Raw genomic sequence first — 23,665 nt, 5'->3', positions numbered from 1 at the left:
AATGAATATTCTAGTTAACGTTGGATTGGTCAAAACAAATAAATGTTTTTTATTTAATAGGCTGGAGTCATCAAATACACTTATTGAACTTGATTAATAATATATTAGGCATAGTAGCAAAAACAAGACAAGCTATGCTTGCTAGTTATACTAATTTATTCAACTTAATTAGTCTTAATCTAAATTAAAATTATGGTCAATTAGGTTGAAGGGGTAGGATAATTGAGTGGAGACCATCCTGATAGTTGGATACTTTTCTTCTTCCTCCATGTAAGCACCAACTCATTGAGTCACTTGTATGTATTATTTATTAATTTCCTCAATCAACAATTGAATCTCTCATTCTTCCTTCCTTGAAGATTGATTGTGCTGAATTATAAAAGCTCATCATTTAATTGGTTGACTCATATGCACTCTTTATCAATTTCTCAATTAACATATTATTTGTTGTCACTTTTACCCATGTTATTTTATGCCTCTCCTCATGTTTCTTTTCATTCCCCAACTTGGATTGAATCATTTTTTTTTTAGTACATTGATCAATTTCCATTGCACATGACTAAACCATCTTAAATTTCCTTCATATTCTCAAAAATACAAGCTAAATCTACCAAACAAATGACTTCATTTGTACATAATAAACCATATTAACCTCTCTTTTATCTTTTTCAACACAAGCCATCCCTACCCTTAAACAAACAACTTCAATCCCAGTTTTATATTTTCAAACATCCTTAATTAGTCTCTTCACAATATTTTTCTATTGTAGATTTCAGTTAGGTTATGTGTGGGGTCTGAGGACCAAGAAGTCCCAGCCAAGAATTAATTTGCTCAATCCAGGCCAGAAGGGTAAGTGAACTCAGAGGACTTCACCTACTCGAGGAGAGTAAGAGAATCATGATAATTGATATCCCTTAAAGGCCCAAGGAAAGGAGAAGAGATAGCAAAAGGGGCAAGAATGGTGTGAGGAAGTATTCTGAAGGATATACCTGTCACATCCGCATTCAATACCTTACACCAACCTTGTTAGCTGTATTAATGTGGAAATGACACTTGAACAGTAATTTTACAGTTAGCAGCCCCTTCTACCACCTTCAAAAGGGTCTTAATGAGACAAGTATCCTAAGAAATGCCCTAAGACATACAGGTGGAGGGCTGAGATGCATGGTAAAGGGCTATAAAAGGAAGGGAACCTCCCAGAAAATAGGGACGAACAATTTCTATGTAACAAGAGAACAGGGAGGAGAATTCAAGATTGCCTTGTAAAGAACTAGAACTAAATTTATACACAAGAAGTTGATCCTCGGATTTGCCCGAGGAGAATATTATCCTTAATTGATGTTCCATTTGCACTTACCTGCTACTTAGGATTCTTCGGTCCTAGACTTAGACTTAACCTTGTATTGCACTTAAGTTAGTTACCTGCTCTCTTAAAAATTCTATTGTTTGGTCTTGATTTGTGGGATTAAGTACCATTGATCTAAGTAGGCTTGGAGCTTTTTTTTTTGAGTCTCTACAGGTTAATTGGTAAAGTTGTGTAATACTGACTAAGGAATTTAGGTTTGAATCCTATCTTAACCTCATGATTAAAGAGCAATCATTATAGAGAGAACACACATAGGCTAAACACACACACACACACACACACACACTCAATTGGAACATATTTAGTGCAAATTACATTTTTTCAACCTAAACTATCACTTCGATTACATTTAACTCCTTAAACTATTGAAATGCACAATTAATACCCCAAAATTATAACTTTATTTAAATGTTTCTCTTACCGTTTATTTTGATGTTAAGGGTGACAGAATTTTGCATTTAAATACCAATTTATCACTCTCTACAATACGTACAATTGTGGTTAAATTGATCTTCCAATGTTAAATAGCATTAGAATTAACGTCAAAACAGAGGACATAAGGCATGATTGAAATTAGAGGGCCAGTCGAGCATTCCAATAATTTAGTAGGTAATTGCGGTCATAATTTAAAATGGAAAGTGCTATAATTCATTTTTATAAAAATGTTAAATCGGCCTATTCATTCTAAAAAAATGAAATTAAAAAAAAGAGGAGAGAGAATGCGTGGGTAAGTGAGTAGGGATATACCAAAGAGGGAGACAGGAATCTCTCTCTTTCACTCTGTGGAGGAGCTCTTTTCCTCCTCCTTCCTCCTTCACTTTTCCTCTTTGCCAAACAAAGAATCAAGCTCAAAAGCTCTCTTCATTACCTCATTTTATTCCAAAACCCCACAATTCTCAACCTTTTTCAATTTTATATTTGACCCTTTTTTTTTAAAAAAAAACATGAAAAACAAAACTAGCAAAAAAAACACTTGTAAAATAAAAACAGTAGACTCTGTCTCTAATCAATAGTACTAGGCATCAGTTGTTGTCTCAAATACAAAACATATAGTATGCGGAGAAAATCGCAGCCGTGCTTTAATCTCCTCCTCTCTCATCTCCGCCGTTGCTCCTCTGATCTTCAAAAACACTCATATTTTCACTCCTTTCCTCTTGTGAAGCTCTCACAGTTTTTACTGTTAAACCCTTCCTCCGATCATCACAGTCAATGTCAAAGATACAGCACTGGTAGCTCTAAACTGGGTTTTTCTCCATTCTTTGGTTCTCATTTTCGATCGTCTAAACGGTTCGTTTTGTTGGGCTTGGCTTCCTTGGATGACAACAACAAGCTTCACCGTCACCACTATTCCTCTCATCGCAGTAAAGTTCTTTACTCTCTTTTTCTCTGTGTGTTGAAAATTTTATTGATTTTTGGTGGTGGTGGTGGCAGATTTTTTTACGAGGGCAAAGCAAGTGCAGAAGATTGACTTCAGGGATGAACACAGGTAAAGATATCTGTTTTGGTATTGTTTGTTTCTGTTTTTTACCTTTGCATTTGGGTCTTGAGTGTTATTAGGTGAGGATTGGAAATCTTAATTATTATTTTTTATAAAATTTTGTGAAGGTGGGGTTTGTTGTTTTTGTATGAAAAATGAATGTGGCAAGGAATTGTGTTATGTAATTTTGAATTCTTTGTGAATTTCGATAGGAATTTTTAGGATAATGTTGAAGGTTACCGAGGCATGATTTTGATCATTCCTAGTGTGCACAAAGTTCCCACTTTTGTGGAGTCTGGAAGAGTTCATGGTGGGCAGCTTTACTTCTAGTCCAAAAGCTCCCTTTTTGGAGAGGCTGATTCTAGGACTCAAACCCGTGACCTGTTGACAAGGCATGGTTTTGATAGAGGTTGAAGATTTAAATGGCTCGTTGACAAGTGTGCTAGCATTTTTTTTTTTTTTTTTATTTGGGGTGGGGTGGGGAGATTTTTATTGCAATGCACCTGTGAGAAATAGTGATTTGATTTGATTTAAGGAGAAAAAAAAGAGGTAGAGGAAAAGCCGATGAACGTAGCTCAGGTGGCACCTTGGCCCCTTATAAATTCTAGGTGGAGGGCGAGGTTGTGCATTCAAAACCTATTGGGTGTGTGTAACTTACCAATAAAAAATGAGATTGATGAAGACTTAAATAACACTAGTAGAAGTAATAAAAAAGGACATGTTAATTAAGAAGGCAACAAAGATAGATGTTGGTTAGAATAGAATGACATGGAAGAATACATGTGGTCTTTCTTGATTAGTATGTTGGGGATCTATAGCAAGGTGTTGGTGCTTGGGTGGTGCGATCTCCATCCTGTGGCACCATCCATTGCGTCCTTAAACCTGAATGGCTGATCTCCACCATAGGGATTTCTGTCCACCTCTTGTTTGATGAGAATGACAATTTCAAGGATGGGGATTTTTGTCTCAGTGGTCTGATGGCCTCTTTGTTTTGCAGTGTAGGGAAAGACAGGAAATGAGAGAGAGAGAGAGATTAAAAAAAAATACAGAATATTAATTTAATAGAATGAAGAAAAAACTAGAGTTGGATGTGGAGTGTTTTAAATATGAGTAGGTAAAATCGAAAATACAGCTTCTTAAGTTAATATGTGACTAAAAAGTTTGCTCTGCATATGCTAATGCTCTAAGAAGGCTAAGAGAAAATTCTTTATTTTGTACACTTGTGTTTGACACATGTTAAGAGGATTTAGTGATCTCCCTCTATACCTATTCCTTTCTTTTATAATATATATTTTTTAACTGATCCAACAAAGCAGAAGAAGAAAATTTGAGATTTTTACACTTGAAAAGAATTAAGGGAAAATTATTATATTACTTGGGATGTTGAGTCAAACTGCAGCCTCTGCTCTGAGATTAAAATTGAAGGACCTTAAGTGATTTAGATGCCTGGATAATGCTTCATTGCAGTCATTGCTGATTTATGCTGTATGTATTTGACATCTACATGGCTCTCTACTTATTCAGTAGTAGCAGTCTAGCAGACCTTATGAGGTTAAATTGTTCTTTTACCAAGAGTATTAGGCCTTCAAGATAAGTGGGTGAAAAGGTAGGTAATTTTTAGAATAGGTATAGAGAGATTTCAGCTAGAAAATGAATTTAATATTTATACTGTTACTCATATGTTTAAAGAAAAAGAATTCTGTATGCCATCTCAATATTTGAAAGCAGAAGTGTACTTCTTGACAGGCTCATGGTTATGAGTTATAAGTGATTTGACTGCTATGCTTGACATAATTTTTTTTCTTTTTTGAATGCTTTCTTGTGATGCAGAGAGTGCCAATAAGTTTGGCCTCCTTCTTTTGCAATCTAATCCTTTTGTTTTTCTTTTCTGTCTTGTGTTTATTCTAGTCAACGAGCAGTCACAACTGCATTGTGGTGCAACTTCCTTGTCTTCTCTCTCAAGTTTGGAGTATGGTTTACAACCTCTAGCCATGTTATGTTTGCCGAAGCTGTGCACTCAATTGCAGATTTTGCAAATCAGGTTCTCTTTCTTAAGTTATTGTTCCTGACTGTGCTCTATAGAATATTCTCATTTCTGATTTGTTACTTTGAATTTAACTCAGATTTATTTATCATCAGATGCAGGGAAACTAATTTTTGTTCACTTTGTAGGCGCTTCTTGCTTATGGTCTGAGTAGCTCAAGGCGTGCACCTGATGCTTTACATCCGTGAGTATATCATAAATGAGTGAGCTTTGCCCACTATTAACGACATCTTAAATTTTCACCATTTTCAACATTCAGTAACATGTATAAAATTTTCTTTTAGTCTTAGATTTATATTTGCATGCTTTTTTTAAGAAGTACTACATTGATATGAATAAAATTAATGATGGTCATCTTGTCATGTCATATAGGCTCAACTTGGACATCTGATTGATTTGATTTGGGGTCATTTTCTGAAAGTTTTGCTATGTTACATGAAAATTTTACATTTATTTCTTTATATCTCCATCTAGGATAGCCATCACTTAAAAAAAAAAAACTTAACTAGAATACTTGAGTTCAATAATTGATCAAATTGGATAGAATTCTATAGAGACTAGAATAGTGAACACAGTAATGAACATCTTTTATGTTATTAATTCCAATGGCTTGTTTTTTAACACAGCCTCAAACATTATTGCATGGAGTGGCCAGTGACTTTTGTTTTTCTGTTTCAAAGTTACACTCATATGTGCACAGATTCACATTTATGTGTAGAGTGAAAACACAAATTCGGATTCTAATTCTTTTTGTTTAATGTGTGTGCTGAAATTTTTATAATATTGTATTACAGTTACGGCTATTCCAAGGAAAGATTTGTTTGGTCTTTGATATCTGCTGTTGGTATCTTTTGTCTTGGTTCTGGTGCTACAATTGTTCATGGGTTTCAAAATTTGTGGACATCACAGGTACTTGTCCAAGTGAATCTTTACTTGGCAAATTTTATTACCCAAAATCCTATATCTTTGCTGTTATTAATTCCTGATTTTTAGGTGTTGCTTTAGTAAATGCATTTGCAATTTAATAATGAATAAGTATAATTTTCTTCAGCCCCCTGAAAATATTAAGTATGCAGCTCTTGTGATCGGTGGTTCATTTATCATTGAAGGTATAGCTCATTGCTTCACGATTTTATACTAATTGGTTGACCCAAGCATATTTGTAGATTAAATTTTGTCTTCAACTTAACCCTCCTTAAAATAAAGATTTTTTTTTTCTTTAGGTGCTTCTCTGATTGTTGCCATACAAGCTGTCAAGAAAGGTGCAGCAGCTGAGGGAATGACTGTGCGAGACTATGTATGGCGTGGTCATGATCCTACATCTGTTGCAGTCATGACAGAGGTTATTTATCCTGCCTTTGTTCACCAACAGTTTAAAGAATAAATGTGATGTAAGAGAAGAATGTAACAACTAAAGATAAACTAAATGAAAATAAACTAGCAAAAAGTATAAGAGATTTACATGAAATTCCTATTTGGTCCCTTAAGTTTAGAAAGTTGCCATTTTGCCCTTTCCATCAGTCAGATTTGAACAGTATCAACAAGGCAATTTTGGAGGTCATGGGATATGCCACATTGATTGTTATCAACGTGGCATACCTATATCAAAAAAAAAAAACTATCATGTCATTGCTTTTAAATTATTGAAGAACTTGGTTGCAATTTTCAAGATTTAATGACCAGATTGAAATGTTATGAATTTATCAAGGACTATGGCTGATTTTTGTGAACTTGTTGGGTTCCTACATGATCCTACTCATCCCAAAATATGATGGTTATGCCCCTCCATTTAATTTTAGGGCAAGGATCTAAATCAAACACTCACCAAACAAAAGAATAAACTCTTAACCTAAAGATGTGTCCTTTATTGATTTGGCCTTTACCAAGATAACAACCCCCCCCCCCCCCCCCCCCTAAAAAAGGCCATATAGCACGAGTATTTCACACATCTTTTGCAGTGCCACATGTTTATAGTACAAATGTACAATATTTAGCCATAAAGTTATCTGCTAGCAGCGGCAGTGCTACACTAATGCTCTGTCTGGTGGGGGGTTGAAAAAGTAGAGAGATGGAAAACAGTGGGAAGATGGAAAAGTGGGGGCATAGAAAAATTATAGCTTTCCCTCATGTGTGTTTGATTGGGAGGATGGAAAAAAGTGGAGAGATGGAAATCTCTTATGTTTGGTTGAGAAGAAAATGAGAAGATTGAAATTGTAGTTTGTATAAATTTACTCTCACATCCCTATTACATAAAACAAAATTTAATAGTTTATAAAATTCTTTTAAAAAAAACTACCGTTTAGGCTAAAAGAAAAAGAAAAAAGAAACGTGTAGCAGCGGAGAAATGGAAAGGGGTTGATGGGTCATTTCCCATCTACCCCCTCCTCCCATATTCTCCCCAAATTGGGCAGATGGGATTTTTGTGGGCTAGGGGAGAAAACACCTAGCCCCACTAACCCCCCTCCTTTCCCCTCCCAACTAAACAACCCTCTCTCCCCATTCTCCTTATTTTCCTCCTCCCCCTTTCCATCCTCCCCCAAATCACCCAAACCAAACAGAGGGTAAGGCTGCATTTGCTTCAATGTAAAATGTTTTTCTGACAGAAAAATGTTTTCAACTGAAAACTGCATGTTTTCTTGTATTTGGTTGCATTCCTGAAAATGCTTTGGAAATCATTTTTTGATATTTGGCTTGTACATAAAAAAAAATAATAAGTTTTGTTCACAACTTTAAAATATCGATCATAACAACTAAAATCAGTAAAATCAACTGCGAAGTGTTCCCCCTCCCAACAAGACATAGCCTCTCCCTTCCCCTTGCAGCCCAAAGGAAAAGAAGTGTAAGAAAAAGAATTAGTGACCTTGACTTTGGAGCCTCATATAAGTTGTCATGCATGAGGCATAGTTATGGCTGTACAGGATGTGAGTGCACCTTGTGTTAGCTTATTAGGTGAGTCGTTCTATGCAAAACTTTAATAAATTATTTTACTCTTAGTTTTTAGACAAGCCTTCAACCCCAAACTTTTGAAGCATTTTATCTTCATTGATTTATAGACCAGGATATTCTTGTTATGTAGATTTGAAATAAATGTTGAGGTTATGCATAGCTTGTGAGTGGCTTTCAAGAAGTGGAGGGTATGTTTATGTCTGTAATGTACATTCAGATGGAACAAAGCTTTAGTTTACATCTTAATATGCTAGTGTTTTGGTGTCTTTTGTGTGGTGTGGGGATTGTACTCTCCAAGAGGCCTTTCCGGAGCTTTATTGTCTTAGTAGGTCAAAAGACTCCTTGGTGGCTGAAGTTATGGGTTGGTCTGTTGGGAGGTTTCACTGGAATGTGCAATTTTGTCATCCACCACAAGATTGGGAAGAAGAAGCCTTTGACCGGTTTATGGGGCTAGTCTATTCCTCGTCTGTGCAAAGGTTTGGCCCAGATAAGGTTTGTTGGAAGTCTGCAAGGAATACAGGATTTGAGGTTAGAGGTTATTACAGTTCCTTCTACCCTTATAATCTTGTTTCCTTTCCATGGAAAATGATATGGCAATCGAAGGCTCCTCCAAGGGTAGCCTTCTTTTCTTGGTCTGCTTCCTTAGGTAAGATCTTAACAACAGACAACCTTCGTAAAAGACGAGTGATAGTGCTTGACTAGTGCTTTATGTGTAAGAGGTGTGGGGAGTCGGTGGATCATCTTCTACTTCATTGCACCATAGCTTGGGAGTTGTGGTCTTTGGTTTTCTGCTTGTTTGGTATTCAGTGGGTTATGCCTCGTACTGTTCTTGAGGTGTTTGAGGCTTGGCAAGGAAAGTTTGCGTGACATCGTCACATTGATGTTTGGAAATTAGTGCCTCACTGCTTGATTTGGTGCATTTGGCTAGAAAGGAATGCTAGAAGCTTTGAGGGCTACTAACGTTCTTTGCTGGAGATTAAGTCTTTTTTCTTACACACTCTCTTTGAATGGAGTGCGATTTTTTCTCATTTTTCTTGTTCTTCCTTTTCTATTTTTCTTGACCGTTGTTCTTTTGTTTCTTGATTTTTGCCCCCATAGTACATCCCCAATGTACTCGGCTTGGCAATTTCTTTTTTATTATTAATAATATTCTTACGTTATTTATCAAAATTCCCCACAACAAGTAAATGATAAGAAAACCACTACAACACTAGTTTCTATGGAAAATGTTTTCCATATTTTTGATGTCTGGTACACAAAAAAAAAGGCAAAAAAAGCCAAGTCAATGAAAACAATTACTATTGTTAGTGGAAAGCAAGCACAATAAAAGCAGAAATCGTTTTCCAAAACTTAATACTGAACAAACAACTAAAAATAATCTCCACAATGGTAACATATCTCTCGTCACCTCCTTCCTCTCCATAGACTGACTATTGACCGCTGATTTTTTTTCTCCCTTGCAAATGACTTTTTAGTTCAAACCAGTTGCTTCCCTTGGATTAAAATTTTAACATAGATTCCGAATTTGGGTTATGTTTTGACCTTTGAGACTTTCAAGTGGCCAAAAAAATGTTTTCTTTTTTAGGATCTAATTTTGTAAATGGAAGTTTGTGTTTGTATAGTTATTAAAAATTACAAAAATATTAATGTTGTTCATAAGAGCCAAGAAAAGGGTTTTCTGTCAAAATAAAAGCAGTTTAAGTATATGAACCACATCTTACCCACACCTGACGTTACTCTTGTATTTTCCACCTTCTTGTTGTCCCTTGACTGTTTGTGCTGATATGCACGACCTTGTAGACCATTGTTTGAAATTGATATGACTTGCAGTGATTGCTATAAAGTAGTTTGGCTGTCCGATATTTGGTCTATAGAAATGTTATATTATAAATATTGCTAAAAAAAATACAATATTATGTCCCTTACTAAATGATCTCAAATATGCAGGATGGTGCTGCAGTTACAGGTCTTGCCATTGCTGCTGCATCGTTGGTGGCAGTTAATAAAACAGGCAATGCTATGTATGATCCCATAGGTTCAATAATAGTCGGCCACTTACTTGGAATGGTATATGATTCTTCTGTCTCATCAATCTTTATGCATAATTTTTCTAAGAATGCCATGTTTTTGTCGTGAAGCCCCAACTTATTTCTATACCTACCGGCTTGAATTGATCTCCAGTACAAGTACCTTCTTGTTAAATTTTGTTAAACTTTTCTTGGGAGTGTGGCATGATTGTAGTACCTAGCATTCAAGCATTGGCTTTAGGAATTTTGTCAAAACCATGTGTAGTTTTTAATTAATATATATATATATATATATATATTTAAAAAAAAAAAAAAAATTGGAGATAGAGTGAAGACATAATTTGAACTAAGGACCTACTATGATATTATGATAAATATCAATTGTCTCAAAAATTTAAATTATTAAGAAATAATGAATATAATTATTAAAGCAATATTCTAACATGATAAATTATCACTTGTCTTACAAGCTTAAGCTGTTAGAAATAATTAATTTAATAATTCAATCATTACGCTTAACCTTCCCCTTACAATTGGAGTTAAGCTGCCTACCATCACATCTCTTAGACCCTGCAATTGTGGGAGCTTTGTGCACTAGATATGACTAACACTTCCCCTTGCGTGTAGGTTCAAACTCCCACTTAATAAGTCAGGCCCAACACATAGGAATTTTAACTTTTAAATGGGAAATAGAGTAGAGATATGGTTCTAACTCAAGACGACTTGCTCTAATACTTTGTAAAACTATCACTTGTCCCAAAAGATTAAGCTACTAGGAATGGTGAATTTAAAAATATTTAACTTTTATACTTATCCAAAAAAGAAAAAAAAAAATCATATTTAACAATTATTTAAAAAAAAAAATCATGTTTAACCATTATTCTGACAATGGAGATGATCTTTTTTATTTTATTGGTTGATATTAGGAATAAAACGGATGGTTGATGCTTTAGTCCCCCCCCTCCCCCCACCTCTCTCTCTCTCTCTCCCCTTGACACACATACGTGCCTACTTGTGTTCGTTAGGGAGATAAAGAAGAGAAAAGGATTTGTAAGATAATAATACAATTGTGATTGTAATTTTAGGTTGTGGTAAGTGTAATTAAACTGAATTTGCTTTGCAGGTGGCTATCTTTCTCATCCAGAGGAATCGTCATGCTTTAATTGGTAGAGCAATGGATGATCATGATATGGAGAAGGTTCTACATTTCTTGAAAAATGACCCGGTATAACCATGGTGATGAATTTATTTTATCCAGTTGGGTTATGTTTGTATTTCATGAGTTTGAAACATGAAGTTCTTCTTGTAGGTTGTAGATGCTCTATATGATTGCAAAAGTGAGGTTATTGGACCTGGATTCTTTAGGTTTAAGGCTGAAATAGGTGAATTTCCTGCCATTTACTGTTCTTTCTTGATTCTTATTGTGATTAGGGTCATAATATCAATCTTCATCAATATCTCCAGCATCCATAGTGTTTAAACACAACTGTTGTATATAAAGGTCAATGTCTATCAATATCATCGGTAACATGTTGATGATGTGCCAAGAGCCTCATGGCCTGTTGGCACGTCTGGGCTTGGATTTGATCCGGGGGCTTTGTGACTATGTCCCTCCACAAAATTGTTCCAGCAACTTGTTAGGAGTAGGTTTCAGCAAAAAAAAAAAAAAAAGGCATTGGTGATGTAATTGAAATATGTTATGGACATGGTGGCATGTTGCTTTGATTAAGGATTTTATTTGGTATATTGGGTCAATATAAGCGCATTGGCATTCTTCCCTCTCTATACTCTCTGCGGGTGATAATTTTTCTTCTCTAGACTTCTGTGGTTAATATTTTTATTTTTTATTTCTTTCCCCCCCCCCCCCCTATGTTCGTTGTTCAAATGCAACATATATATTAATTGTTAATTATTTGCTCTTTCTAATTCTTTTTTTAATTTTTTAATTTTTTGAGCATTTTTTTCTCAGTTAAACTTTTTTTCTCTAAATTGATGCTAAGTAGTTTTAGCTGGCTATAATGAGAATTCATAATATTGTTGTTTCATTTACCGTTTATATGGTCTGTCACCCTTTTTTTTGGGGGGGGGGGCCATGGGGTTTCTTATTGGAAAAATTCAAATTACTAATTATTCAATTTGGTTAGCTGTTTAATTTCTCATTTTATTAGATCTCTCTCTCTCTCTCTCTCTCTTTGGCAAGTGATTTACTAGACCTTGCATGTGTGGCTGTTTACATACGTGCGTGCACAAAGTACAAGTTGATCTGTGAGCAATATATATATATATATATATATATATATATATATATATATATATTTTTGATGAAATCTGTGAGCATTTAATTTTGCATCTTCTGAATTTCCACCAAGAGATGCTTAAAGTAGCTTTTATTTAGCAACAAAAAGAGTACTGCATTACAAATTTCATGGGATTAAAACTGTGGCCATAGACTTCATCTCGAGAAATGTCAAAATGTGTAACAGAATCTCATTTATGAGATTTACATGTAGGCCTCAATATCCTAATCTGCAGCAACAGAATTCTGTTTTACTATTTTTGGATGCGAAAAAAATTTACTAAGAATTAAATGTTACAGTATACATCCTGTATACTTGGGCTATACACTTTTTTAATTAAATAAAATTTATTATTTATAAAAACAAAATTACAGTATACTCCTTAAGGGGTTAATGCCCCTGAATTACCTGGCATCTGGTTTTTGTGGGTGGGGTCAATTGCCAGTAAGTTTTTACTGGCTAGAGGTGAGTCCAAAGGGCTCTTCTATTTATCAACAAAAATAAAATAAAATTTATGGTACCATAAATTTTTTCTGGACATTGGCATATCAATTTGAGCTATTCTTTTTGTATTAATTTGGTCAAATGAAATTATTGTTGGGACAACAATGTAATTTGATGGTGGCTTGCTGTATGTGAAGATTTCAATGGATTGATGGTGGTGCAAAATTATCTAAAAAGGACAGGACGTGAAGAGTGGGCCAGACAGGTATATCATCTTAACCTATGATTTTTTTCATCTTCAGTTCACTCTTTGAGCTGATTTGTATGTAAGAAAAGACACCACAGCATAATTCATTGCGATAGTAACCTGTACTAGCTTCTTGATGTTTAAATGTCTCTAAATGCATATAAATTGATTGTGTCATACCATATATGTAATACAAATTTGGCTAAAATACACTTTTGATCCTTGTATATTGGGTAGTTTCAATTTTGTCCATAGACATTTTTTTGTCACTTTATTTTTCCTTATGTTTAATTGATTTTAATGTTATCTTTATTTTTTGAATGGCAACTAAACTTGCTGGTGTGGCCAACTGAAATCAGCTCACATTAAATTTGCTGACTTGGAGAGTATAATCCAATTTTATTTGATGACGTGTTGCCATGTCCTTGAGGTCCCTACCATTGAAGAGACCTAGAAGTGGTTTACCTTCACCTATGTGTCCGGCAACAACAACCCTGTCCATGTTGGTGGGTACTCCAACCCCTTACTTTCTGATGATGGGCTCTCTGCCATCATTTTGAGGTCCAACCCCTTACTTTCTAATCCCAATCCCTCACTCATTTTGGCCTTCAAGGCCATTGCCACCATGCCTGATAGATTTGTTGGGTAGTGTATTGGTTTTCTTGATTTCTTACATTACAAATAAAGTTTGGGGAATTTTGGTTTTATGGGTTTTGGGAAATTTGGTTTTGATTTGTTTCTTACTATTTCTGTTTGATAGTGTTTTATGGGTTTTGGCTGTGGGTGCCTAGTGGTTAAGAGGAGGTTTGCTATGATTATGATTTGGTAGTGGGTTGAGCTTTAAATAGCTGTGAGAGAGGGAGAGAGAGAGAACTTGTTTTGGGTGCCATGGCACAACGTCATCAAAATATAGTGAGGGTGATTTCTATTTGCCACATCAATAGATTCTGTTTAGAAGTTTTAGTGGCAAGGGTAACATTTAAATCAAATAGAAATTAGGACTACAGTAGTGTTCGCACACACACAAAAACAGAAAAGAAGAAAAAAAATGTATAAGGATGTCTTCCATTGTCACCTTTGTTGTTTAGAGATTCTTACCTGCAAGTTGCAACTGCCAGAGAGATACTTTAGAACATCGTCAAAATGAACTAGTTCTCATGCAATATCTAGACATGCATGTACAGGAGATAATGCATACTGTGAATACTGTGACATCTTTGAAAAATCACAATAATGCATACATAAGCACTTTTTCTGAAAACAGCGGATAAAAATAAAATAAGTTTTCCGTCAAAGTAGTCTGCCTTCTCAGCTTTTGAAGTAAACGTTGTTGGATATTTTTGCCAAGTGATCGTGCACCTCATGAATGTTCCTATTGCATAGTGGTTCATTTTAGTTACTTTGAAGAATAATGCATGTTAACAGATTCCCCTTACACGAGTAATATGTTGTTCATTAATGGTGGAAATTGTCTACCTAACTTTTGAGCAAGGACCCCCCCTCCCCCCCAACCCTGGTGGGTGAGGAATTATGCTTATTAACAGATGCTTTGACTTAAGTAATATGTTCATTAATGGTGGAAAATTTCTACCTAATTTATGGGACAAGACCCCCCCCCCCCCCTTTTTATTTTTCTTCTCTGGGGGTATAAACAAATTCACCAGGAAATTTCTGACTGGACTTGATGATACACAGTTTCGTGAAGCGGCAAAGGAGGAAAATACTGCATTGCTCAAGGTCATGGCTAATTATGGTAAGCATTGTAGTGAGGAATGTACTTTTTGAATAAGTTGTCACAACACGTCTTTTTTCTTTTTTTGTCTGAGTTGTCACCTGTTAAAAAATTAAGTTTTCATTGCAGGTGAGGAGGTGGTCACAGCTTTAGGAAGTGAAGTTGATAGGCTAGAAAAGGAGATCCAGGAGCTTGTTCCTGGTATTCGGCACGTCGATATAGAAGCTCACAATCCATCAGGCCCGAGCCCATGATCCGCATATGTTTATACATAGGCTGTATTCGTTTGTTCATTCTTTTTTTTTTCAATCTAACCTATGATTTTCAATCATTTTCTCTTTCAATAAAATTTTGTTACTCATCAAAAAAAAATTGATTGTTAGTCATGTCAATGTATCACAAGGGGGACACGTTGCATATTGTACAGTGATGTCATGAATTTCCAATCGGAAATCAACAAGTTCTCCCAGCTATGACCTTAGAACGGCAAACACCTGTACGGCTGTACTATAAAGAATATATCAACCACTCTTCTTCTTCTTCTTCTTCTTCTTTTTCTTCTTCTAATTATCTATTATAGGGTATTGATATTGTTTTTGCTTAGTTATGTTTACTAAATTGACATTTGTACAGTGTTTAAGGTGGACAAGTTTTGCTAGATTTGTAATTATTTTGATGAGGCTTGCCTTTCTACAACTTAAAATCACAAGTCAGTTATCAACATTTTCTGGGAATCTTCTGTTTATTCATTGTACCTGCTCGTGGTAATCTGCATTGAAGACGCTGAAATAAACCAAGACAGCAGGTACTCCTTTTACCTAAGGACGGTCTCCAAGAGTCTAGAGATGCATGTCAGATTAACACAATGCCCACTTGGGTGTGTAGCTCATGTGTTCATTGATAACAACGGCAGATGCTCTGTCTAAGACACATAAGGGATTTTTCGAGAGCAATTAGAGATTGTGCAGGGTAAAATTCTATACTGATGGATCCACTTTCTATGGTGGATGCCTGATAGCGCAATCTTCTCAAAGCCCCTTTGTAACTGTACTATTTGTCTTTAAAGGGCTGTAAACAACCTGACCCAAATTGAGTATTAAAAGTTTGGATTGTTCATTTAATTTTATTTTATACAGGAGTTGACTTCAAGCTCATTACTAAACTAAACTATATGATAAAGTTTGGTGTTTTTTTTTTTTTTTTTTTTTTGTGTGTGTGTGTGTGTGGAGAATTTTTTCAGAAACTACTTGATTAACTTAATCTTTTCACATATACGGTTACATTGTTGGAAATTGGAAGCCTACCAGGGAATCTTTCATAGCAAGATCTGTTATTTTCCATGGTTGAGTTTATGTGAATAAAAATGTGATCACTTAAACATGGTTTTGCATGTGGGTCTTCGAGGATTTGCCAATGGCAACTATACTGCTGGGCTCATGGCCTGCTGCAGGGGATATCAGCCCCATGCTACGGTCCTAGATAATGAGCTTCAGTACAAGCAAACATGCACTCTCTGTTTCTCTTGGTGGTTTTTCTTAGCGTTTATTATGAGTTGTGTCACTAAAACTAACCAATAATGGTTACAAATTTTTGATTATTTTTGAACCATATTAGATCAATTTATTAATAACTACGAGTGTGTCACCCATTTCCTTCTTTTGGCCAATTTCTTTCTTTGTCACTACTCTGGTTGTCAGAATATGGCTAGGATCGAAACATTCAGCAACTTTTCATTTTGTTAGTTTTCAAGTTACATATCCTTGGTTTCTAGAATTTGCTTTGTTACTGACTTCAGAACTTGGGAAAAAGTGTTCTTTAGGGGAATATTTCCCTTTGAATCCCACGAAAATATATCCACTAATTTACCAAAAAAGAGGGAAACGGAATTTAAATGAACACATACATTTTGATTAATGTTGAAAATGGTTATTTTAGTTGGAACTAGAGGTAATTATTATAAAAGCTTTTTGAACATATGAAATTCCATATGCAAAGTTCCACAAACAACAGCAGCACCAGAAGCTCTTGGTTCTTCTAGAGCTGACACTTGATATAATTTTGGGTCGAATTTAGATGTACCAACCCAATGTTGCTAAAAAGAATAAAAAAACTAATTAAATCAAAATGAAGTAGAAGAGCCCAAATGAGTTTAAAACTTAAAGTTGCTATATATGTTAATGATTGAAACCATACTGTTCAAGATTTTCATATGCTACTACATAAAATAAAATTGGATTTGCTTGCTTTACTACATTCAATTTCCCAAACTTGGACTAGTAAACTTGAACAAGTCTTTATTAAAATCAATTAAGCAATGCACATATATTAGCAAATATTATTTCCTATATTAATAATTATGCACTAGGGTGCATTTATTTATAATAATATAATATTATAATATCATAGTTAATCCCTAATGGAACTCATTTTAGATATAGCTCAGACCCTTCACGAATTCCGCAACCCCAAATAAGCAAACTATCATCAACAGGTTGATTTTCTGGATAGTAAAGCAACTTGTCCTTAATATCAATTCCATTTGAAGTGATTATTGCGTACAAGAAGGCCACCTTAAGATTCTCATTCACAAGTAACCCATATCGTTCACCAGAGCTTACTATCTTAATCCAAATCTCAATTTTCTTGTACAAACGGAATTCATGCTTCCCTTCCAAAAAAGGATAAACATCTGTCATATTCATTTCATCCGGTAACGGCTGTAGTGGTAGTGGAAGACGATTAATGTGCAGCTCCACCCTCTCCAATGGGATGCTAAACCTTTCATGTAAGAGTGCCCTCACGAAACCAACTGTTGCATCAGTTGGAATTTTTTGTACATAAGGTTTACCAGCATAGAGAAGGGTGATATTCATGTTCTGCAAAACACCAATCAGTTCAATATTATGTATTATCTTATTTAGAAGAATAAGATTGTGGAAGTACACTTTACAACATGAAAAAAAGCAAAGTAATAATAATAATAATAATAATAATAATAATAATAATAAAATAAATAAGAAAGGAAATTAACTTCCATAGATTATATATATTTTCACAAGTAATGTGGAAGTAGAAAAATACCACTGGAGGATAAACGTCAGGGTCAGAAGAGTCAGAATTCACAGGACTACTAGGGTCCATACTTCTACCCTGAGGGTCCGTACTGCTACCCTGAGATTCCATACTGCGTGGGGTAAGGAGAAAAATGAGAGATTAATTGGTGTTTGCAATATGGTGGAGAATAATGAATTGTGTTCTTTAATTTTATTAAAAATAATCATGCCATTAGGTTGAAGTTGCTGCAATTTCATTAGCATGTTGAACAAATTCGTTACATGCAAAATATTCATCCCATGACTCATGATAATGTCACACACAAAAAAATCACAATGGAGATAAAGGGATAGAAAAATAAAATAAAAGAATTCCCAGTGATTTTTTTAAAAAAAATTGTGGTAATTAAAAACTAAGTCTTCATGGACCATACTATTATTCTGTCTGTTTTTAAGTGCACTAATCAATTTTAAAACCATGCGAAATTGGCAATTTGGCATGAATAAAGCAACAACAAAAAAAATTTCAAAGATTATAATAATTTTTGGTCACTTGGTTAGAAAATTTTTATTATTTTTCCTTTTCTGGTTTAAGAATAATTTTTGTTTGATGCAGTAAGAATAATTTCTTTGTTCAGCTTTAAAATAGTTGCAGAGTAGGGCATATTTCTAGTTCAACAGTTCAAACTAGTCCTAGTAAAAAATAATACCCACCTTTCTATACTGGGCCTAATTGATTGCTCTTGTAAATTCATTTTGTCATGGCTGTGAATAGATTACTTTGTCCGGTGGTTTCCTGCGAAACAAGATTGCAAAATGTTTTTCTTTTTAATTAGGATTTGATTTTAATTTATTATATCTATTTCATTATGAATTTTCTTCCATTAAGTCAAGATATTAATTAGTTTTTTTGAGAAATGGACTTCAAACTAAGTACCTTCTTGACTTATTCAACAACCAATCAACCATATATAGATTGACTGAACTAACTGAAAAACTTACAACATGTAGACATTTATTCAAACTTATTGGTGGAATTTTTTTGTTAGGTTAGATTGATAAAGAAGAATGCACAAAAGAATCACTGTCTTCATCAATTTTTTGAGAAATATTATTCTCAAGTTTCAATTCTTCAACTTGTTGTAAGTCTTCATATTTTTTAACCACTTCAAAATTTTCTTCACAGCTAGGCTCTATATTGTTGATCCTCAATTTTAAAATCATGTAATAAGTCAATTATCAAAATTCTCTGTGAATCTCCTCTGTATTCATTGTTCTTGCTCGTAGTAACCTTGAGCTAGTGAATCTTGTGGAAAACCTGAACTTCTAGTCACATTTGGCTAGGGTAAAGAAAACTGTGACATAAACAAAGAAGAAAGTTATACATCCTCCACAATATTTTTTACATTTTTACAACTATTGCTATGTAGCAAGTTGTTACAGTCTGTTATTGATGACAAAAAAATAATTATGGTGATATTTTTAAATATAAAACAAAAAGTAAAATAAAACCTAAGATTTGTTGTAAAAAATATTGTGAATATTGCACTTTAAAAAAAAAAGAATAATAATAAAATTTAGTTAGCAAACTTTTACTAGTTTTCATATAAGTCTACCACTAACATTACTCTTTGACTTACCACTATATCAATCTACCATATCAACAAATACGAAAAAATTTGTCGAATTTTTTTTTTTTGTGTATAAAATTTCTAAAAAAAAGAAAAAAAAAAAGTTATACATAGTTCATGTTAATTAATAGTAATTTTGCATCTAAAACAAGATAATTAATTTTTGCCTTAGGCCCCTAAATGCATCAAGCTGCCCTTGTGTTTGATTATTTTTTTTCCGAATAAAAACCGAGATTAATGTCATCAACAAACTAAATTACATGTTCAAAATTCATTCATTTTTTTTTCTTGAATAAACTCATACTTAGTCTCCAGCTACTCGTTTGTTTTTATTGAATTTTTTGATTTGTTCATAAGTTACTTAATTAACTACTTTTTTTCACATATCTAGTAAAACTTTATATAGTTGGAACTTGGAACTTGGAAGCCTAGCTACCTGAGAATTTTCATAGCTTGCTGATTTGTTCTTTTCCTTGTTTGAGTTTATGATAAATAAAAATTAAAATGTGATCATGTTATTACGGTTTTGCATGTGGGTCTCCGAGGAGTTACCAAAATGCTGTAATGATATGGCTAAGATAGAAAACAATTCAGCAATTTTTCAATTTGTTGGTTTCTAAAGTTACGAATCCTTGTCCTTGGTTGCTAGAATGTGCTTTGTTACTGACCTTAGGAACTTGATTTTAATTGGAACTGGTGTAACCGTTATAAAATCTTTTTGAACATATGAAATATTTCAGATGCAAAATTTCAGAAACTGCAGCTGCACCAGATTAGACAAGAGCAGCTTGATCTTATTATCATCAGCTTTAGGTTCAACTGATCTCACTATCTCCTTAATTCAATTCATCGGATGAAGGAGTGGTGTTCATCATTCCCAAAATAGTTTTTAGTAAATTCACAAATATTTATGATAGACTTTGTTTCAATTGTTGTCAAAGCAACTAAACATGAGAAAGAATTTCATGTTCTAAATCTATTGTTATTATTATTTCAAATTAAAATAGTTTTTATATAAAATTTATATATATATATATATATTTTTTGAGAAACACGCGTGCGCGCTCGCACACATATATAGAGGAAGGGATGAGATAAGAAAATACACTCACACGCCAACACCAAAACTGTATTATATAAAATTTATAAAATTAACTATATAAATTCATTTTTTATAAATATTAATGCACAACTATATATAATTAATATATACATTTATTCTATTGCCTAGTGTCAATAAACTAATACTTTGACATAAATATAAACTTTGTTCACGAGAAAGCCTAAATAAAGAGAATCTCATGAAATGTGTCATATAGCATAATTTCATGCCATGTGATAATACATATGTGCTATAATTGAGTAAACATTCGGTCAGGCTTGGCGTAAAACCAGTGTTTTACGCCAGCCAATACGAGGCTAACACGTCATCAATTAAAATATATTTTCTCTTTCTCTCTCTCTTGTCTTCTCCGTTTCACAAGTCTCTCTCTCCTCTCTTTTCTTGTTTCTTTCTCACTTGTTCTCTTCCTCTCTCCAGGCCTCTCACCCGTACCTTTCTTCTCAATCTAAAATCAAATCCAATTAAAAGCTTCAAGCCCATCAGCCCCTCCCCTTCTCCCTGTCACCCATGCCTCTCTTCTCCATTTGAATTCAACTCCCCTTCATCTCCATTGAATCAACTACGTCTTCTTCCACCATTCTCTGATCAAAATCTCTCACTCTTTCTCTTACAAAGATCATGAAAATAACAAGTCTTACTCTGTTTTTAACATACCCTTTTCCTTTTTCACACTCATTCAACAACCAAAATGAAAATCAGCAAACATATCTAAGCAATTTTTTTTTTCTTTTCTTTTGAAGCCTCACCATTGGGCTTCACTAACTGGAAATTAGAAAAGTTCATACTTTTTTAATTAAAAAAAATCCAACATTGAAATTGTCATAACATTTTCCTTTACCACACTTTCTCATCTACCAAATAGGAAATCAGACCTAGCAAAGGAAATAATAATTAAAAAAAATTCTAACCAGACAAGACCAAACAAAAAAACAAAAAAACCAGCTACTCAAATTAACACACATACCCATTATCTTTTCCACACTTTCTGAGCTACCAAACAAAAAATCAGACATATCTAAGCAAAAAAAAGAAGTAAACAATTTTAACAACAAAAAGATTTACCTGAAGATTTTGGAGCCATACAGAAATAAGGGGCTAAAATCAAAAAGGGGTTTAGGGTTGGGATTGAGAATCAGAGAAAGCACACATTTTAAATTTAATTTAATTGAAATCAAAATAAAATAAAATCTGGGGTGGATCAGATTTTGGGGAAAAATGGGTAAAAAAATAAAATAAATGATAGGATAAAAGAAAACCCAAAATATTGGAACTAGGTTTCACTCAGACAAGTCCCTCTATAACTATAACAAGTGTGAAAGTGTCTCAATCTCTCTCTGTCTCTCTGTCTCTCTCTGTGTCTGAGTCTCTACTTTTTTCTTTTTTCTTTTTTTTTGGGGTTTTTTTGGTGAAGGGTTTGTGTAGTGAAATCTCTGGCTTTGCTGAGAGGGAGAAGGGAAGGGGCTGATGGCCTTGAAGCTTTTAATTGGATTTGATTTTAGATGGAGAAGAACAGTATGGGTGAGAGGGCTGGAGAAAGGAAGAGAACAAGTGAGAAAGAAAGAAAAAAAGAGAGAAGAGAGAGACCTGTGAAACGGAGAGGACGAGAGAGAGAGAGAAATTATATTTTAATTAATGACTTGGCAGTCTCCTATTGGCTGGCGTAAAACACTGGTTTTACGCCAAGCCTGACCGAATGTTTACTCGCTATAATTATATAACATTTCTCCACTATCCAAAAAGTTTTTTTTTTTGAGAATCACCGTCCAAAAAGTTAGAAATCCAAAAAATGTTACGAATGTATACAAAAGAGTTCTATTATTACGATATAGAAATCCAGTATATCACGATAAGTTTGTTTCAATATGCCCCCTCAATCTCAAGGTGAGTTCTCGAACATTGAGATTGGTGCGAAGTGAAAGGAATCTGGCAGTTGGTAAAGGCTTTGTAAAAGTATCAGCCACTTGATCCTTGGAAGAAACGAACAGCACAAACAATGAGTGAGAAGAAACTAAATCACGAACAAAGTGATAGTCAATTTCAACGTGCTTAGTCCGAGCATGGAACAATGGATTTTCTGTAAGATAGGTAGCACCAATGTTGTCACACCACAGAACATGAGAGATCTTGGATGGAACTCCTATTTCCCTCAACAAAGATTGAAGCCAAAGTAGTTCAGCAGAGGTATGTGCAATGGCCCTATATTCAGATTCAGTTCCGGAGCGAGAAACAGTACGCTGTTTTCGGGAGCACCATGAAATCAAATTTCGACCAAGATAAATGCTTGAATATTAAAGGATGAGTCACGGTTGAGGAGGAGACCATAATAATTAAGAGAGTGCTTCAAATAACGTAAAATTCTTTTAACAGCACTCCAATGATCTGTAGTGGGAGAAGACATAAATTGACAAACTTTGTTCACAGCAAAAGCAATGTCTGGTCGTGTTAGAAATAAGTGCTGTAAAGAACCCACCACACTACGATATAGGCTAGGATCCGAGAAAGAAACTCCAGTAAATTTACTTAAATGAAGTACTAGAAGCTATAGGAAAAGAAACTGGTTTTGCTAGATGCATATTGGTTTTCTGAAGTAAATCCAGGATGTAAAGCCTCTGTGAAATATATAAATGTTGATCTGTCTTGATAGCCTCTACTCCCGAGAAAAAATGGAGGGGCCCAAGATCCTTCAGAGCAAAATCATCTTGTAAAGTACGAATTAACCGAGATATAGATGAGATGCTTGGGCCAGTGACAATTATGTCATCAACATATATGAGAAATAAGATGAGCTCAGTGCTAGTACGGTAAAAAAATAAAGAAGGATCAGACTTACACCCTTTGAAGCCAAGACTGACTAAACGAGAGCTCAGGCGAGAGAACCATGCCCGTGGACTTTGCTTGAGACCATAGAGTGCCTTATGTAAATGACAGACATGATTTGGAAGATTGAGATGAGTAAAACCAGGGGGTTGTGACAAGTAAACAGTCTCAGAAAGATTTCCATGCAAAAATGCATTCTTAACATCCAATTTCCTAACCTTCCAATTGCAAGAAACTGCTAGAGATAGCACTATGTGAATTGTGATAGGTTTGATAACAGGGCTGGAAGTCTCATTATAATCAACTCCATGTTGCTGATGAAACCCCTTGGCTACAAGGCGAGCTTTGTATCGCTCCACAGATCCATCTGCTTTTCTTTTAATCTTAAAGATCCATTTGGAGCCAACTAAATTCATGTGGGGCTGTTGGGGTACGAGACCAAGCGCCATTATGCATAAGGG

The 23,665-nt window shown here is 34.5% G+C and overlaps 1 protein-coding gene across 1 annotated transcript; it reads left to right on the top strand.

The window, feature by feature from the left end:
• Positions 1-2,150: 2,150 nt before the first annotated feature.
• On the top strand, positions 2,151-15,126 carry LOC142636354 (metal tolerance protein C4). The gene is made up of 13 exons (XM_075810545.1): positions 2,151-2,727; positions 2,798-2,852; positions 4,752-4,884; positions 5,016-5,071; positions 5,682-5,796; positions 5,939-5,996; positions 6,111-6,229; positions 9,781-9,900; positions 10,984-11,085; positions 11,170-11,242; positions 12,799-12,866; positions 14,544-14,601; positions 14,710-15,126. Exons 1-13 carry the CDS (start codon positions 2,421-2,423, stop codon positions 14,832-14,834), a joined length of 1,389 nt encoding a protein of 462 aa, XP_075666660.1. The 5' UTR covers positions 2,151-2,420; the 3' UTR covers positions 14,835-15,126.
• Positions 15,127-23,665: the final 8,539 nt, after the last annotated feature.

The sequence above is a fragment of the Castanea sativa genome, chromosome 5 (genome assembly GCF_040712315.1).
Source record: "Castanea sativa cultivar Marrone di Chiusa Pesio chromosome 5, ASM4071231v1".
Taxonomy (NCBI): domain Eukaryota; kingdom Viridiplantae; phylum Streptophyta; class Magnoliopsida; order Fagales; family Fagaceae; genus Castanea; species Castanea sativa.
Note: the sequence above shows the minus strand (reverse complement) of the source record. Positions and strands in the feature narration are given on the sequence as shown.

What these genes read in the sequence shown, in the direction of transcription:
- LOC142636354 (XM_075810545.1), top strand. Translation starts at nt 2,421, where the DNA reads ATGCGGAGAAAATCGCAGCCGTGCTTTAATCTCCTCCTCTCTCATCTC. An exon ending in TTGCAGATTTTGCAAATCAG is followed by an intron (nt 4,885 to 5,015) that starts GTTCTCTTTCTT and finishes TTCACTTTGTAG; the next exon opens with GCGCTTCTTGCTTATGGTCT. An exon ending in ATTTCTTGAAAAATGACCCG is followed by an intron (nt 11,086 to 11,169) that starts GTATAACCATGG and finishes TTCTTCTTGTAG; the next exon opens with GTTGTAGATGCTCTATATGA.